Source organism: Lichenostomus cassidix, chromosome 1 (genome assembly GCF_008360975.1).
Source record: "Lichenostomus cassidix isolate B80296 chromosome 1, HeHo_3.0, whole genome shotgun sequence".
NCBI classification, from domain to species: Eukaryota; Metazoa; Chordata; class Aves; order Passeriformes; family Meliphagidae; genus Lichenostomus; species Lichenostomus cassidix.
The window spans coordinates 10,011,981-10,031,637 of record NC_139479.1 but is presented as its reverse complement, the minus strand read 5'-3'; the positions used below and the strand labels follow the sequence as shown (position 1 = coordinate 10,031,637).

The window sequence follows — 19,657 nt, the reverse complement described above, 5'->3', positions numbered from 1 at the left end:
TATTGCTAAAAGGACAGACAAGAAAAGTACTTCATACAATCATAGAATTCTTAAGGTTGGAAAATAATCTAAATAATCAAATCCAACCATTAACCCAACACCACCGATTTCACTACTAAACCATGTCCCTGGGATGGGATCCAGAGATTGTGACTCAACTACTTCCCTGGGAAGCCAGTGCTTGTTCCAATGTTTGACAACTTTTTCTATGAATTTTTTTTCCTAATACCCAATCTAAACATGCCCAGGCACAACCTGAGGCCATTTCCTTTTAGGCAAAGAGACCAACTCCCATCTCGCTACAACCTCCTTTCAAGCTGCAAGCCTGAGCCTCCTTTTCTCCAGGCTAAACACCCTCAGCCACTCCTCATAAACAGGTCTGGTCCCAAAGCTGAGTCCTGGGGAACACCCCTGGTGGCCAGCCCCAGCTGGATGTCACTCCATTCCCCACCACTCTCTGAGCCCAGCCCCACAGCCTTTTACCCAGAAATGAGCAAACACATCCAAGCCATAAGCAGTTGGTATCTTGAGGAGATTGCTTTGGAAGTTCTCTTCCACACAGTCCAGGAACTTCCTAGACTGCTTCGCTGCTGTGTCTCTGTGTTGTGGTAAGTTGAAGTTCCCCATGAGAAAAAAGGATTGATGATTATGGGACTTCAGCCATCTGCTTATAGTATCTTTCATTTTCCTCTCCATCCTGGTGGAAGGTCTGTAACAGACTCCCACCAGAACATCTGCTGTGTTGGTCTTCCTCTCGTTCTTAACCATAAACAGTCAACCCTCTTGTCACCAGCATCAAGCTCTAGACAGTCAAAACATTCTCTTCCATACAGGGCTGTCCCACCACCTCTCCTTCCTTGCCTATCCATCTAAGGAATTTAAATCCACCCATTGCATACTCCAAGCATGTGAGTCACCCCACCATATCTCTGGGATGGCAACTGTGGCATGGTTTTCCAGCTGCACCATGGCTTCCAGCTCCTTCTGTTGGTTGTCCCTGCTGTGTGCATTGGTGTAGGTGGACTTTGGGCTACTGATCCCACTACCTTTTTGTGGGGATAACCCCTAATTCCTGTGTGACCTTTCTCAGGTGCTTCCATGGTGTCCAACTCATCAATAACTCTTGAGTCATTTCACCACATGGCTCTCCAGCCCCTGCCTCCACTGAGGTGTCAGACCAAAGGGTCATGCTGTCCCCAGGCTTATCTCAAGTGAGCCTGGTTTTCTATCTTTTTCCCTTCAAATCCAGTTTAAGCTCTTCACTAAACCCTGATAACTCCTGTGCAAAGATCATTTTCCCCCTTTGAGACAGGTGTACCCCATCTGTCACTGGCAGGCCTGGTGTCATGTAAACCAACCCATGATTATAATTAACACAGATGAGAGTTTGTATCACAGGAAGTATGAAAGCAGAAAGTGAGATTAATTATTTTCATCTCCCTCATATGGTTACTTATCAAACCAGGCCTCATGAGGACATATGTATTTCAACTAGAAAAAAAAAAAAAAGCACCACATAATTACACAATTCCTTGGAGCCAGGGTTTGTATCCTTGAAAATTCTCCAGAAAGTATTCCAACTGTGTGAATCACCTCAGCTATTACATTGCTGTCAGTTCAGACAAATGATGCATGCAAATACATGCTTGTACAAACAAACAGGGTGTTTATAATGCAACATTTTAATATAATTACATCATTGGGTAATTAGACTGTGCAGTTATATAAGTCTCACCTTTCTCCTTCTGCTACTGAGTGAACTGCTAGCTACTAAGGAAAGATTAATCTTTATTAGTGACAATTGAGTTAATCGTTTCTGAACATGAAAAGGAAAACAAATGCCTAAACCATGAGATTTTCCTAGACAAGCAAATTCTGCTATGCAAAAAGTTTATGTACAGCAAATCATTATTTTCCTAATTATTTAAAGAAATAAAATAAAGTTTGAGCGTGTAAAGCAGAAAACCAATGGATCACTAAAAGTGAGATAAACATCTGCAGTGACAGGGACACAAAGCTACTACTGAACTCAGAATTTTAGGTTTTTCATTATTTGTGCAGAAATTTTTTTACCAAAACACTGCTTTGTACCTAGTGGCTAAAAATATTGGACTAAAACAGAATTGTAACATTTCAAGAGTCCTAGTGACTATTTTCACATTATCTAAGTCTATGGAAATGCATTAAGAGCAAGACAGAGACTGCAGATCTAAATCCATATGTCATATTTGACCATAACTTCTATACATTTTATAAGCCCCAGGAGTCAAAGTTTCTTTCGAAAGTCTCATGAGACACTGATCTTTAATCAGAAAGCACCTTTGTATTATACCTCCTAGGATCTGGATTCAGCCTGGCTGGTAATAGAAGGGGAAAAAAAAAAAAAAGACTTTTTTCATGTGGAAAAAAAAGTAAGTTGGAAAATTCTAATCCTGACTGAAAGTATTTAGGATCTTTCCCATACTGAGGCAGGGCTTGCATTTTTACTACATATACTGGAAGAAAACAAACCATATTGAGGACATGGACTGTATTTGAATGTGTCTCTTTTGATACATGTACAATTTACATAGTGAATTTACATTAGGTCTTGGGATACAAGCCATTGCCTGATGTGTTATGTAGGGTAAGTATATTTCTGACCCACAATACAAAGTTAAAAAAAGCTTATCACTATTTATGTTATATGTGGCTGATTGTATGGATTAGTGAGCAATAACCCTTTCCCACAAAGTACATAAACACATACTTCTGAGTCTTCTGTGACTTAGTAAAGCTCCTTTTTGTCTGAATCTTTTATATGCATAAACTGTGTGCAAACTACACATTTATGTCATGTCCCTGCTTTTCATCCTTATACATCAAAGTGAATTGTGAGAGAGAACTCCTACAAGCAGAGCTCCCATGAAGCCTGAAGAATCAATGCAGCAATAGCTGCAAAACAGATGAAAAGCCATACTCTCTTTCCTGATCACCCAGCTGGCATCATAAAATTGTTCTATTGATAAAATTGTGTTCAATTATCCATTTTTAGCAAATAGATAGGCAATATTTGATCAACTATCAGGAAACTGTACCTGTTTGGACAAAAAGCTTCCACAATAAAGACTTGATATAAAGCACTGGGTTCTGACTACTGCAAATATTACCCATCATAATAAATTAATTTATTTTATAGCTAAGAATTCTTAGACTACTAGATAAATTTACTATTTTTTATTTTCTGAATTTTTTTTAGTCAGCCAAATTATTTATCTTCAATGAAAAATTTTATACAAGAAGAATAATGGAACTAAATTCAGAATCACAGGAGGGCTTAGGTATATTACTATAAAATCAAATTAGCATAAAGATAGATCACTATTAAAAGTATTGTTCAGACTTCACCTTTTGTCCAGTGCAACAACAATGCAACAGAGCATAATATAATACTAGAAGCAGTTCAGTAAATGGTTAAAATCATGTGTTAGTACAGTAGTGGCAAAAGAAATATTTCCATCCAATATGCTTATCCAACAAATTATTTATAACTAAATTGTTTACAGTATGTCTTTCACAAATAAATAAATTAAGACACAGAGTATCCAGTGCTTGAAATCTCCAGTTTTGAACTTCCTGTCAACATCAAAATCATGCATTATGAGGGATCACAAGAAATTTCTTCATGGAAAAGGTCACTGAGCTTTGGAACAAGCTGCCCAGGGATGTGGTGGAGTCACCATCCCTGGGGCTACTTAGAGATGTGTAGATGTGGCACTTAAGGACATGGTTTAGTGATGGCCTTGGCAGTACTGGGTTAATGGTTGACTTGAGGATCTTAAAGGTCTTTTCCAACCTGAACTATTCTATGATTCTATGAATATTGGAAGAAGGAGTCCTGCCTTTGAAACAGCCAATCAACTTCATATTTAAGAAATTTAAGGCCTCAAGCAGACATATCTGTATTCCTCTGAATAACTGCAGTGAGGAAAATGTAGTGGAAGTATAACAACATAGTTCAACAGCACCATCTCAACTAATTAATTTTCTTTCTCCTCAAGATTCTCTGGAACACTAAATACAATATTATCTCTCTTTAAGATTTTTCTCCCCCAGAGGAAAATAACTGTATGAAAACTGCCCAGCCATTTACTATGAAAATTTCCATCGTTATCTCTTTTTATGACTGCAACAGAGCGTGTTGACAATAGACTACCGAATTAACATTTCTCATGTATTTGAAAGTAATGGAGAAAAACTAATTCAGTTAAGCTACAAAGAATAAACTTGATGCAAATTATATAACTTCTATAAATATCAGATATGCTTGATAAACTCTCATGTTTGTCAAATGCTTCTATACTGAGGGGCTTGGCTTACCTGCCACTGTTTCATGAGATCCCGAACCGTTTTGGCATCCTCTAGCGTCTTTTCTTTGTGTGTAGCATCCTGCAGGACATTTGCAGTTGTTTCAGCTTCTGTAAGCCAAGCAAGGAACTTTTCAAGATCCAGGTAGAATTGCTGCAACATTCTTAGGGCTGATTCCAGAGCTGCTTCACGTTCACAAACCCTGCACAAGTACAGATAATCAAACACAGTGTTCTTTGGAGAAAACAAACCTTAATCATGAAATCAAAATATAACAAAGACGCACTAAATATTTTTCATGTACCAGTCAAGGTAAGTTTGCTGATACATTAGCCACAGAACTTGCACTTTATACTTAGCTGTTAGGGTTATTTTTTTTCTCTTTTCACCTAAGAAGTAGTAACTGGACTCCATCTGATAAAAATTAGGCAAAAGGACTTATTTCAAAGTGCTAAGCCTAAAATATGCACAATTTAAAACAAAAAGCCAAAATCAGAAGTAATTCCCTGGTTTGTTTCAATCAAAGATTGTTTTCTTACATTACAGTGGAAATACTAGTTTATTTTTAGAAATAACAAAATATTTCCTGACCACTGCATATGATAAATGTAATGATTCATTTTCATTACTTGAAATTTTTGGAGATTGTGCTCAACACAGAAAACCCTAATAACACTGAAGTTTTTGGTCGGTTTGGTGGTTTCTTTTTTATTTTTTTAAATTATTAGTCTATTTTCAATATGGATGTGATAAATTATAAGAATGATCTCTATCAGTCACATGATAAAATACAGTTTTGAAAGACAAAGGCTATCTTATCCTTGGGGAAGGTCTAACTCATAGATTAGAAAAGAACACTAAAGATTTCAGCTATTCTGCTGCTAAAAAAAAATTAAAGCAGATCTGTGTTATATCAGCATTCATATACAATATAGGTTTCATGTATTCACTGATGTTTTTGCTTTGAAGTTGAGCAAAATATGGATTTAGAAATGTGAGCAGCTAAGTATGACATTGTTCATTAACACGAGTCTGTCAAGGCTACCTCCCTATTGTATTGCATGTGTATTTGTTTAACATCAACACAATAATGAAATAATTTTTTAATATCTGAAAATACTTAGTAAGGCCATTTGGTAATTACTTGAAGTAATTTGCATTATTTCAAGTGGAATGAATGCAATTTGATGCACACCTATGTTAGGTCTACACATCTGCAGTGGTCATCATACACCTTGATAGATTTCCTGTCTAGTTGTATAGTTACTTAGGCAGAGACTATGGCACAAAATTCAAGCAGATACAATTTCTGAAGTTGTAATTTATCAGAGGAGGAAATTTCCAAGTGCTAATCTCTGTTTCTAATCCTGTTTCCTGTCACAAAGTGGTTGTACTCCTTGATAAGCAATGGTGTCACCCTAAAGCTCAGTACACCAATTGAGGTGAGGAAAGACAAAGAAAATACCACCACAAGTTTTGCCAAGTGGCCCTAACTTAACATGTTTTTGACAAGCATATAAGTAAATTTCAGCAGAGGATAGTAAGAACAGGAAAATTCACTCAGAGTACAGGCAAGGACACCCATTTCAGAAAAAAATATCCTCCCTGAGAAAGTAACGTCACAATAGCTGCCATATTTCTGTTATATTTTTAATCCTTTGACATCTTATTTTCTTTTCCTAACCATTTTGTTAAAAAAAAGAATTAATTTTCATTCAAAAACTGAGAAAGCTATTGAATGCCTCACTATATGCCATCCATCAATTTTTTTAAAGCTAAAAACCTCAGCTTCACCTGTTGCCATCAACAAGAATTCTCCACATCATGGCCCTGCTTAGCCTGCATTAGAATGTGTCCTCAGGGGGCTGTCAGTGGGAAACACTTAGCTGCAGAATAGTCAACATGATCTCTTTCCCAATTTTATTCTATGTGGGCATCAACATGGCTTGTGGTTAGGCAACTCTTCAAATTTAAAATAACTGCAATGAAAGAATTTGTTGTTCTTTTTTTAAACTGAAGAATAATTACATTGAAAGTGCATATAAATATACTAACAATATACATTAAAAGGTAATAAGGCACAGAAAACCTTTTATCTGGAAAATAGTGTATTGACCTAATTACCACTTTTAGCTCAAAACCAGAATCACATCTATTCAATACAACTTGGAAATGGAATAAACTTGCACGAACTAAATGTATTTTTTCCAGTTATTCAGAGCACAATTCTATTATAAGACATGCTTTATAGCATTATTCTAATTCAATTTACAGTGTACTGCATGGTAGTTAATATCAGTGCCTTTGCAGAATCACATACAATATTTTTTGCTCATGCAGTTCCTTCAGAACATGAAAGGCACATTTTTAACTACTGTACACCTGAATGCCTATAAATGCATAGCAATGCTCTAATAATAACATTCTGCAAATGCACAGTGAGATTTAAACAAAAACCTCCAAACAACACTAGCACAGATATTCACAGGGAGAGCAATTTAGAGGATTACTAAAAATCAGAATTGGTGTTTTAGAGGAACCCTCAGATTTCATGAAAAAATGTAGCATTTTATTGATCTGGTTTAAGAATGAAGTTTTTATCATGAAGAATCTTCTGGCACTTCTTTGATGCACAGAAATCTTGTGGCACATAATTCTTTTAGTCTATAGAAATGTGTTTCTTATCTATAAGCATACTAATACACCCACCAGAAAATATGTAATATTTTGTCTCTTAAATTTTGGTACAGCTAACATGCAATAACCATTCAGTTACATTGACAGTTCTGCATCAATAAACTTCACTCTACTTGGCTTTCTTACTACAAAAGTATGAGGTTAAAATAGAGAAAAGAAGGCCTAATCATGACGAATAAATCTGAGCATCAAATCCAGCATATGATAAATTGCATAAAATCATAGGGGAGAAAGAAATACATATATTGAACAAGACATTATTGCCCAAAAACCAAATAAAGATGCTTTCTCTTTAGTTTGTATTATCCAGGTATGTTTAATTTCATAGTGAGTGCAAGCTCTAAGAAAATAACATGAAGTAACCAGAACTATATTTAGTTTAAATGGAAAACTGCTCAGTGCAAACACTACAGCATACTCCTAAAATACCAAAAGACAATAATAAAATTTTTAAAAAATATTTTAATGGAATAATCATGATTTAATCTGTTCTACTATGATATAAAAATAATGACAGAGTGTATAACCAAAAGCTTCTTATTCAAGGGAGAAACACTAAAGGTGGGTTTCATCTCATTTTCACCTAGACACCCAGAGGACAGGCAATTTCACTCCCTCTATAAAACACGGACACCAGCCTTTCTGGAATTTAGTTCTTCCTTCCTTGTCTGTTCCTTCCTACACATCTGTTGCACCAGATCAATGGCAGAGTAATTGTTCTTCTCCTGAATACAACAGTAAATCACTTATAACTCAGACAATTTTAATTTTACACAAGCCTAAATTGTTTTATATCTAACAGTAGGCAAGTTGGTCCCCAGTCGTTCCTGTAAATTTGATTTCTAGGAACTAGTGGCAGTGGACTCACCAGCTCTAGTGGAGCTGTGCTGCAGGACGGAAGTTATGATGCCTTTTTAAGAACACGCCAGCTGAGAGCTTTGAGTCAAGGGGAAAATGGTGGCATGTCAGAAGTGAGTCAAGCATGTGAGAACCTTTATACTGCCAGAAAGATGTTTTTAAGGGTGTTTTTAAAAATCCACAAAAAAAGGAAGGTTACCAGCCTCTGCTTCGGGACACTGCAGTTGTGCTGACAACTTTTAAAACTATCATTTTTAAATCATGGTGGTATACAAATGATTGGGAAGATAAGCGTGGGAAAATTGAGTTACCTTAAATTAATGTTATCTTCACGTTCATAAGCAAGGTATTGTATTAATTTCTAACTAAAACCCAGAGTTCATACCATGACTTACATGCAAAATAAATATATAAACCAAAATACAACATCTATACAACGGAACATCTTGTTATAGAGTCTAACAAGAAGCGGAAGGTATGGGAATGATGGTCTCATTAGGAGTTGGACTTGATGATTCTTGTGGGTCTTTTAGACCTCAGGGAAATATTCTCAGATTCTGTGATTGAAGCTCATAAGGGTGCTTCATTCAACACCACCCAATCCCATACAGCACGAGGAATACAGTGTTTATAGAAGCTCTGCGAGTGTGAATATCAGATTTTGCTTCAACTGTAGTGTTTGTTACATAATTTGGAATGAATCATTCACACGTTACGAGTATCTGTTTGTGTATTTCAAATTGCAGTACTTATTCACAGTACAAGACACATTGAGAGGGTCAGTGCTCTGAGATGCTCAGATAACAGGACACACAGTAAGTGCAGAGCACAAACTAACAAATTTCTGCTCCGTAGGTATTTCTTCAGGAGCAATAAAAGTAAAGCAAATCTGTGTCATTCAGTGTTCAATAGATCACTAAACCACACTTCCATCAACAGACTGTAGTGATCTAAAATTATCACACTGAAATATAAAATAAAATATCTTGGACTACCAGCTGACAAAGTATCAGGAAATGGTTTTACCTCCACAGTTCATGTGGTTTTGTCTCTATTTTTTCTTTTCTAACATTACAATTCCATTCAATAAAAAATAACATAGAATAAAAAAAAAGTTACCTGAATTTCCTTTATCTGCAGCCAACCATCACAGAGAATTTGAACTACATGCATCTTCCTGTTAATGCTAGAAAAAGTTTGCACCTTTTTCATGAGGTCTATATCCCTTCTACCAACACGACAAAGGAACAATTGCAAAGCTTTACTGGAATATTTAATTTTACTATTAAATAAATTTAAGCTCCCACTGGTAACTCATCTTCAGCTGCTTTAACTTGGACTGATAACCTATCAAAGAGGCAGAATAATTTAACCTCAAATAACGTGGAAACACGAAGAGATGTCACAGATATGAAAATTAAATTCTTAAAATAACTATTATTGATATAATTTTGAAATGCAAATTCAAAATAAATCATATTCATTGATTTTGGGAATGCTGGTTAGAGGAACTTCCTTCCAGAATCTAGGGACTATATTCTACAGTGCCAGTTAAAGTTATTAATGCATGCTAGTAAGTGATTAATATGCAGATTAACTCTGAAATGGCTGATACAACTTTCAGTGGGGAAAACTATGTTGAGACATAATTTTAAGTACTGCTTTCCTGTAGTTTTCTGGCTCTCAACCAACCTAACACCACAGCAAGAGACACTGAGTATTTTTCCAGCAACACTTCTGCATAAATGTCTCTTAGTTTGACCATCTGAACAGAAGTACTAGCTTTTGTCTGGCATGAGGTAGATGTGGATCTAAATTTTTTTAGTGATCTTTATATATGCAAACTTAAGTCCTATTATCACTATTTTGTCTGGCTTGCTGGAAAATGTTCTCAACCAAATTGATCCTACAGCACTGGAGATTGCTCACCTGTGTGCAATTCTACCTCTGAAATGACTGTGTTGCAAATGGTTAGAAAACCTCAAATTGCAGCCAAACTCAGAGCTACAACATCAGCTCCTGAACCACCTGAGATCAGTGTTCACATGCAGCTGACATATACCCATTGGCCCTTATCCTCCCATTATTCTGGCTGAGAAACCAGGAAAGCTTTGGTGTGATGGTACAGAACTTTGTACTCTAAAGACAGGCTTTCAGGGTTTTTAGTTTTTTTTTAAAGTAATTTTGCGCCTCAGTCCCTTGTTCTAAGGATGAAGGGACAAACCTGATGAAAAGTCTAGTTCTGAAAAGGCAAGAGTAACTTTCTAAAACTCTTTGCCTTTTCTTTATAATTTCTGATACCTCTCTGAAGATTGCTGATGTGGAGAACTTGAAGAAGGAAATACTTCATTTTGCAGGGAGAAAGGTCTTTGAATAAACAAGCAAAAATGCCTTTTATGGAGGGAGTCCAGTGGGAACATACAGGTACTGCTCTGCTGATGCAGACATATCAACAGGACTCCTACCAGTGACATCATTAGGTCTGTACTTCTATTTCCTGGCTTCAGCCAGGGTACAGTTCCTTTTCTTTCGAGCATCTGACACTGTGCTGTGTTTTGGATTCAGTATGAGAATATTGCTGATAACCCAGTGATGTCTCAGTTGCTGCTGAGCAGTGTTTACCCTAAGTCAAGGACTTCTCAGTGTCTCATGCTCTGCCAGGCAGAGGGGACGAGAAGCTGTCAGGCAGCACAGCAGGACAGGTGACCTGAACTGCCCAGAGGGACATTTCACACCACACAATATCAGGCCCAGTATATGAGCTGGAAGGAGTTGGCTGGGGACTGCCAACCACTGCTTGGGAACTGGCTGGGTGTCAGTCAGCAGGTGGGGAGAAATTATACTCTGCATCCCTTGGATCTCTTGGGTTCTGTCACCCTCCCTTCCTCTCCGTATAGTGATGAGTAATAATAATAAGATTAATAGCATATTATTAGCATATTTAGCATCACACCTCCCCCCACCCCCCCAATTATTAAATTGTTCTTATCTCAACCCAGGAGATTTAGTATTTCTTTCTGATTCTTCTCCCAGCTGTGGGGAAGTGAGAGTGGTTGATGGTACTGAGTTGCTGGCTGGGGTTAAACCTCGACAGTGCAGTGCTTCTCTGCCTCACATTCATTTCTCAATAACTTGATCTACTGCCTGAGAGCTGGCTCAGTGTCTTCAGATAAGTTGAAGGGCATCTCTGCCTTGGCTGCACTATCCATATTTATAACAAATGAATGACCAGTGAAATAATTTTAAATTCCAGATGTAATTGTGCATAGAGAGAGATTAAATGCAATGGCTGGTCCAAAATAAATACACAAAGGCAGCTCTCTCCTGATTCTTTTTACTTCCACAGGAAGGAAGAACAAAAGCCCTCAGTGTTCCCATGCTCTGATTGGAACTCAGAATGTCTTCATATGACAAAATAATGTTCTTTCCCTGATAATCACACAGTTTCCTAAGTGATGGCAGTTTCTTCATATATGAAAATTAGAACAATCAAAAACTTCTGATAATACTGATAAGCCCATACAGTTTGAGTTTTCTTAAAACTCTGTTGAGACAAAGGGGGAAATGCTTCAATGAGCACTTGCTCACTCTACTAAGCAAAATGCAAGCTTTTCTTTCCTGAACGGTTTTCGTATTATAAATCTCTTCAAAGCAAGAAAATATGGTCTATTAGAAAAATGTTTCTGGTGTTTCTGTACTTAGGAAAATGGATGCAGAAAGAAAGGGAAATTATTTCTTTTGATATTATTCTTTGGCTGGCTTGTTTCTAGACTTACTCCTCTCATAGTCCTTTTTGAAATAGCCAGGACTTTTATGAAAGTAACAAAAATCATCAGTCCTTCTCCCAGCATTTTCCTCTGAACTGCTTTCTTTGTCACTAAAGACACTAAATCAATTTTAAAACATATTTCTGAATTTAGATTGTTTGTCCCATACATTTCTTTTTAAAGCACAATGGATATTGAATAGTAAAAAGAGAAAAAAAAAATCCCAAACCCTGTGCTTATCCATAAAGTTTCAGATCAACCTTGGATATTAATCCTCCATCTCTTCTACACCATTTTTTGATGAAACTGAGAAGGGTTGCTAAAACAAAGGAAATATCACCCTCTGGGAAAGAAAATCACTTGTATGGACTTCTGCATAGGACATTTAAACAACCTTTTTTAATTAAGCACCTGCCAGCATCAGCACAAGGGGATCTGTGTTATCCTGGAGGAAAACTTCTCATCAACCTTAAAAAAAATAATTTCTGCCTCTTTTTATACTCTATTCTCTTATGGGATCCCACATTTCCAAAATGCCTCTTAATGGGATGAAAAAGAAAGAAAGCATTAGAAGGAATTTTTTCTAACAGGCTTTTCGTGCCCCCATCACTTTTGCTTCATTCTCCTGGTTTGCCTTGGCATAGGTTAAGAACTTATAAAAACATATTATAAGTGTACAGTTTCTCTATGTTCATCATGACCATAGATTATCACACACGGTGAATTACAGAACAGTCATTAATGCAAGTAAGGGGATTCCTTTGTAATTAAAATCAGTTACAGGTTATCTTCTATGCTATTGAAAACAGTTTATGTTTATTTGTGATTTGTAATCTCCTGATAAATTTTCATTAAAGTCAATTGCTTTCCAGAGATTCAATCTTAACTGTTACCAAATGAAAGAAAAGGAAATCTGAACAACACACAACAATCACAGACATACGAGGCATCATTAAAAATTACTTATAGATACAGAATAACATTTTGATGAATTTACTCCAGAGGCCTTTCTAAATAACCCTTAATCAAAATTTTGAAGATTTTTTTTTTTTTAACCATTAAATAAATAAACAAACAGAATAAATCCGAAGAAAAGAAAAACCAAAACAAATCCAAAGGAACAAACAACACTGCAACTCCCCCTCCCCTCAATTCTCTGAAGTCATGGAACAGATTCCAGTCTAATCCTTGTTTAATTCAAGCAATGCCCCAATAAGACACGGAAAGGCAACATTTAATAATTCTGGTATTCCCACTGAAGAGAGTAGTCAGAAAAAAAAAAATCCTGAAATCAAAACTAAAACCAAACAGAAAAAACTAGTCTCTTATTCTACCAAAAGAAGCAAAAAGATTATTGTTCTGTTTAATTCTTCTTCATACTTCATGGTCTATAATATGTAGAATTAAGTTTTTCCTTGCATTCCAAAACCTCTCATTCTTTCAAAATTCTAAGGCAGTCAACAGTACCATTTAATAAACAGCATATTAATTACTCAGATGCAATTTAGTAAGATAAAATCTTTGCTTTCTAAGACAGTGAATTATAATTAAAACTGATTATGAAATTAATTACATTCTAAAGGCACTTGTTTTCTTAGCCTTACTTACTGTAGAAACAACTAGATTTAATAAGACTGTGAAATGCACTGATGGCATTACATGAAATCAATTAGAGCTCACAAAGGATACTATTAAACTGTTAGTGTAGTTTTCATTTAAAGCATCAGCCTCTGAGGGCTGAACTCCATGGCCTAGCAAAAAAATGATTTGCTACAATGCAAGAGAGAAAAGCCTCAGTTCCCAGGCTGGAAAACTTGTCTGGCAGCACTTACAGTTCTTATTGTGCCATGCATCATATTAAATAACACTAAATAAACACTCAGATAAACACACATATTATTTTTCCCCTCTAAAACATGGGCCTCAAGCAGTACTCACATTACACAAAGATGCTGACAGATCTCAGTGACTCAATATATTTTAAAACATGAATTCTAATATGTCAACATACTTTAGGGAGCATAAAATGCTAACCAGAAAAAAAACAAAACAGCTCTGTAATATTCAGGTCAGAAGCAGCTGGTAACCAAAACTGGTTAGCATCTGAGTAAGAAAGAAAGAAGGCAGCCTGCCTACTCTTTCTTAGATCTATATATTCTAATGAAAAAATATGACATGCAAAGAACCACTTCATATCTCATATAGTTCTTTATTCTTCAGGAGGTTTCAGACTTCCACAGAAAATGGAAATATAGTGTAAGTGCTCCACTATAAGGACATAATCTGATTAAAATAGATCTGCTGCAGAAAGATGCTAAAATAGTAGGAACTACAACCAGAGGTAGTATGAGAATATAGAGTAATACTAATTAATTATTATCATGAAGATTCAACAACATGGAAAGAAACTACAGCTCTAGTTCTGGTCCTCAGGATCATGCAAATATAAATAAATAATTAAGTAATGAAATCCCAGAGCCCAATTCAGCCAATTCAGATGGTGTTCAACTCACTCTCAGTTCAACAGAACTTCAGTATGTGTTTGATACAAAAGCCTTATAGAGAAAATCCTAACTTCACCGAGATGAATGACTAACCTTCAGCTGACTTCAAAGGGAACAGGATGTTCTCTGATAGTTCTACCTCAATTCTTTTTTGGATGAATTTCAAAGACAAAAATTCTTAAGCAGAAGAAATCATAACCCTTCAAAGAACAATTCTGGACCATTTAATGGAGTGGAGGGAGACAAGAATACACCAAAACTCTAAGTGTGGGAGTGAGGAAGTCTGACTATTCTGCTATGAAAAGACAAGACAAAAATAGATATACCTGAAACTTTACATGCTCACAGCCAATTCTGGCAGATTCATCCAAATGTCTCTTATACAGTGCATGATTTACAATGTTTCCTTCCTTCTTAATGATTTTTGAAATATTTGTCAGGTGTCTACATTAAAAAGATACTTGATTTGGCTTGAGATCTATCATTTTGTGCTCACTGTCATGCAAGTATCCTCTATATATTGTAGATAATTTATCCAACATCTGAGGAGATGCATTTCTTTTCCCTAACATACGTCTACTTGTTCTCAAACTACTTTCCAAATTTCAGTAATGGAAGTAAACACATAACTGATGCATTCATCTTTAAAAAGCTGATGATTCAGCTTTACTTCAGCTTATGCAAAGAAATCCATCAAGTATATCATAACCCCTATACAAGCAGTTATTTAGGAAGCAAGACAGGGATGCAAAGTTTTGTTACACAAACCTCTTGAATAAAACAAAACTGAGTTTAAGAGTATATGGTGCAGTCAATGTAAATAATGTTCAACCCTGAGCCTGTGCCAAGGGAGCAGTAAAAGGTGTTATTAAATGCATTAATTAACCATGGGGAAAAGGGTATGATGAGCAAAATGGCAAATTTATTCAGATTAGTCAAACCCAGAAGAATTTGAGTAATTCCAAATGGAAAAAAATCATTAGGAATATCATAGCAGAAAGATTCAATAGATATGTCCAAGACAACAGTCACTATAAGGAATATTTAAACTCAGTATAATCTGCTGGGTTCTGAACCTGCTATAGGCTTGAAGGAATTCAGTATTTTAAATCAAGACCAAAAGTTTAGTGAAGGTTTCAATGCATATTAGCATCTGAAAGATAGCAAAAATGAAAGGAAAAAATGTTTATGTCCATTTTTAACTCACACTCCTGAGGCTGGTCTGGATACCTTGTCCAGCCAGCAGAATGGAGAGTAATATCAGACATAAAAGGACTAAAGCAGTGACATGATGTGAAAACAAACTTAGCTAATACAAAATTTAATAAATACATTACGTACTTCTACTTTGATTTTCTCCAACATGAAAAGAAGTAACAGTGACAAATGCCCACAGCTCCAAGGGGTCAGCACAGTATAAAAAGAAAGGGTGTGACCAAAGGCAGATCTGAGCTATGGTTTCTCAGTGCCATCTGGTTTCACAAGTGCATTCTGCTGATGTTTCCACAGGAAAAAAAGAGACAAGTCAAGCCCTAGAAGAGCTGCCTCCCATCCCTTGGAGTAAAACTGCACTGAGAAACTTACAGGTAAACTACCTCAAAAATAAATCTAATTGCTTGGAATCAGTAAAGGTATGTGGTTCATCAACTGACACTGCTAGTAATTAATTAACATAGCTGAAGCATCAACCTCAGACATGCTCTAAACTCATGGAAATTTCAGACTGTTTACCATTACTGATAATAAACGGCTGATAAAAACAATCATGTTTTTCAGATTTTAAAACAAAAAATAGCTAAACCCAGCATATATAAACCATGTTCTGGAGTGTGGAAAATGCATCCAAGTTAGATTTTAAAAAATCCCAACACTAAATTAGACTCTAACTTGATACGAATTTAAAAAAGAAGAAAACAATAAAAGTTATAGGAAAAAAATAAAATAAGGACAATAGAAAATATATAACCCTTCTAAGACAAAATGTAGAAGGTGGGAACTGGGTATTGCCAGCTTGGCCTTTTAGGCACATCATAAAACTTTGCTTTTACCACAGACTGTGTCAATTAAGTAAATGGAATCTCAGAAATACATAGCACATTTTAAACAGAGAAAAATAATACCACAAAGTGGACCCATATAATGCATTGCCACAAGGCACCACTGTCTTTAAGCAGATATATATCAGTTAGGTAACTGACTGTGTATTGTGCACAAAGGAAGACTCTGCAGAAATGCCAACTAGAGTGCTAATTCCAAGAGCTATTATTTCTTATCATTTGGAGAAGATAATATTTTTTATAGTTTGCAGGAGATGCAAGGCTTAGTAGCCATGGAAGAGCTCTACATTTCTTAAATTTGTCAGGGAATTATCATAGGTCAGTTAAATCTGGGTATTGGTCAAAATGTAATTGATACTGGGTGATAAACAACATGAACATACTGATTTTTTTCCTTTTCATAAATTCCTTGCTTACTTACTGTTTCCCATTTTATGCACCCGTATCAGATACACCATAAATGCTTTATCCTCAAGATTTACCAGTTGAATCTCACCTCTCCTCAGTGATTTCTCACCATGTTTATTTTAGCACATGCAAGAAAACCACATTGCTAATTCTACTGCTTTCCAATCTGCCCTTGGTGTTGCCACTTCCCCAGGTCTCTGCCCTGGTCAGCAAGAGCCACAACCATCAGCCTCTTGTGCCACTGATCCTCATCAGGAATAATGGGGACTCATTATTTGTTGATTTCTTTGTGAGCTTATATAAAAAGGTGTGATTGAAATTTCAGTCATAGCTAAAACAGAGTCCCACAGCAAAAGGCAAGCACTGCTGTTGTCAGCTTGACACATTTGGTGGCAACTTCCAAAGAGAGACTAAGCATTTAATAGCAGACTGAATTATCCTCAGTTTCAAGCATGACTAACAACCCAGAGAGGGGAAAGCTTAGACTGCCAGCACAGCAGCTGAAGAAATACAAAAATCCAGGGAAAACACCAGGGGAAAAAGAAAAAGCTATCGCAAGAATAACAATGCAAACAAAAGATGACAACTAAGGTCAAATTCCTTTTTCTGGCACTTTGCTAGTCCATCAGCTTTATTAATTTCTGTTCAGTTTGTTTTGAAGGACATGAAGCTTGATAAGAAGTCTATTGAGGGGAATGGAAAGATATCCATTTGCTCTGTGAGCTTTGGATGAGAGCAATAATCAGTTTGTTAATTTATCTACAGACTAATATGTAATAGATTTAAGGCTGGATTTTCAGGGCACAGAACATTAGCTTCTGTTCTTGTTTAAACAGAGACTAAAACTTTCTAATTACTCCAGAAAACATCCCCTTTAAGAGAAAGAACAACACCTTTGTCCCAGTTTTCTAATGGGATGGGAAGAAAAGTTGAAATTTCTGTTCCTTGTCTCACAAAATCAAACTTAGTCTCCCTTAGTACTTTGCTCTTCCTGCATCTCCTTGCATTTTCCAATGCAAAAGAGGAAGATTTCTCAAATGGAGCATTTCTTTGATATGCCCACATTAAGCTTCAGTTATGATTCAAATTTTTCCACAAAACTGCTCTCCATTTAGAATTCTGTTCCATAACTATTTAATGATTTTGTCCAGTTCAATTTCACTACAACATGAGAACTGTTCTTATTTTCAACCAGAAGGAGTAAAGAGCATTTAACACACAGTAATTATGAACAAAGAAACAGAATTTTGTTTTAATCAAGACCAAAATAAAAACCAAGAATGAGGACAAAAACCAAGGTAAACAGCAAGTGTCTGAGCAGTAAGGAATGGTCTCCTAAATGCATTTCCTGCTTAGTTTCTGTTGGTAACTTGCTCTCACTATTGGAAACTGATGGCCTCTTTGCAAAATGCCAGTCCTATTCTCCTTTTTAATTGTGTACAATTAAATCATTAACATTGGATTACAGTTAGAGCATTGTGCTAATAACACCAGGGTCATGGGTTCCATCCCTGTATGGACCATTCACTTAAGAACTGGACTGGATGATCTTTGTGGGTATCTTCCAACTCAGAATACACTGTGGTTGGTTCTGTGATTTAAAACCCAAAACCTCTAAACTCTCAATGAGCTGAATTCATGGTGTCTAGAAACCTGAGCAAGTCCTTTGTGAAACAGACAAAAGAAAACCATTTAATTCACACTTTTCTCTGTGAGGTCCTTTCTGTTTGTCTGTGGGAGGACTTAGCAGACCTACAGATAATCTATTGCTTTTCTGAAAGAGATAAAGGTACTAGACTCTCTCTCCCTATATATACTTTTTTTTTGAAGTGGTGGGAAAATTTAGTTTCTTTAGACTCAAGTTAGAAATTTTAAGAAACATGTCCCTGAAGTCACAAGGATCCATAGATCCTTTTTATCGAGTACTGTATGTATGATGCTACCCTCTCCTGAAATATCTCAATAACTCTTTCCTTTTTATAATCAAAAAATAGTTTCTCAAAAATCCCAGGAATATGTTCACAAAGGAGGAAATGATGAAGCACACAGTATTCTAGGTAACATCGCCTTTTCAGTGCATCCTATTTTGAAAGCATATCCAGGACTGTCCTCTTAAGAAAACATAACAACAACATTCACTACCATCAACTGAATTCTCATTGTTGATCCATGTACTGCATGGCACAAAAAAGTACTGAGTGGAGAACTAACATAAAATGAAAATATAAGCAGCTAAAATTACTTTCTAGATCTCCTGATTATATGAGCTTCATCTGGCAGTTTCATTTACTTCTTTTTACAATTTTTTTTCTTATATGTGATGAAATGTCATCATTCTGAGGGATATTAGGAAGAAAAAATAGCAAAGCATTGTTAACATATGTCATTGCTGGCAAGACTGATATTATATTTTGTACCTACATATTTATTTGAGATTGTAGACAGTTAGTAGAATGTCTTTCAAATACGTTTCCTCTCCTTTATCTATCATCATAAAATAATCCCTCTGCACCAAATGATTTTTAGGTATGCTTTTAAAAATGGATGTATTAAGGAATTATATAAGTAAAACATGAACCAAAAACCATAACAAATTAAACTCAAAGTGCCTAAACTTTGCCATTCCCACCCTTCTTACAGTCTTTTTCTGAGGGTTTAAAATAGAGGTAACGGAATGGAACAAAGAAAGCAAAAACTACTTTAATCCTTTGTCTGAAAACAACTCTTAGGTAACTTTAAAGACATCCATATTTTAAAAACAAAAGGCTCTACAGTTTTGCATCACAAGCAGCCAATATAGAGTTTTTCTTTGAAGTTTGCTAACTCTACTGGAGAGTAACTTCTGAGAAGTGTTGAGTGCTTTACTGACAAATTGGTTTCATGAAAATTAAAGGCTTCCTATGCCCTCCTGTCTAATAAGAAAGACTAAGAAAGCATGAGGACCCCATATAAAATTCAGACTTTTCAGAAGAGTTCCAGATTAAATTTTTTTTTAAAGATTTTGTCTCTTTTATTCAAA

General features: G+C 35.9%; 1 protein-coding gene across 9 annotated transcripts in view; it reads right to left on the bottom strand.

The window, feature by feature from the left end:
* Window positions 1-19,657, bottom strand: part of DMD (dystrophin) — a 1,152,080-nt gene that overhangs the window by 242,163 nt on the left and 890,260 nt on the right. For all 9 annotated transcript variants that reach the window (XM_085049820.1, XM_085049818.1, XM_085049835.1 and 6 more), the window contains one exon: window positions 4,360-4,549. In XM_085049820.1, coding sequence (XP_084905946.1) covers window positions 4,360-4,549 — 190 coding nt within the window. The remainder of the gene's footprint in view (window positions 1-4,359; window positions 4,550-19,657) is intronic.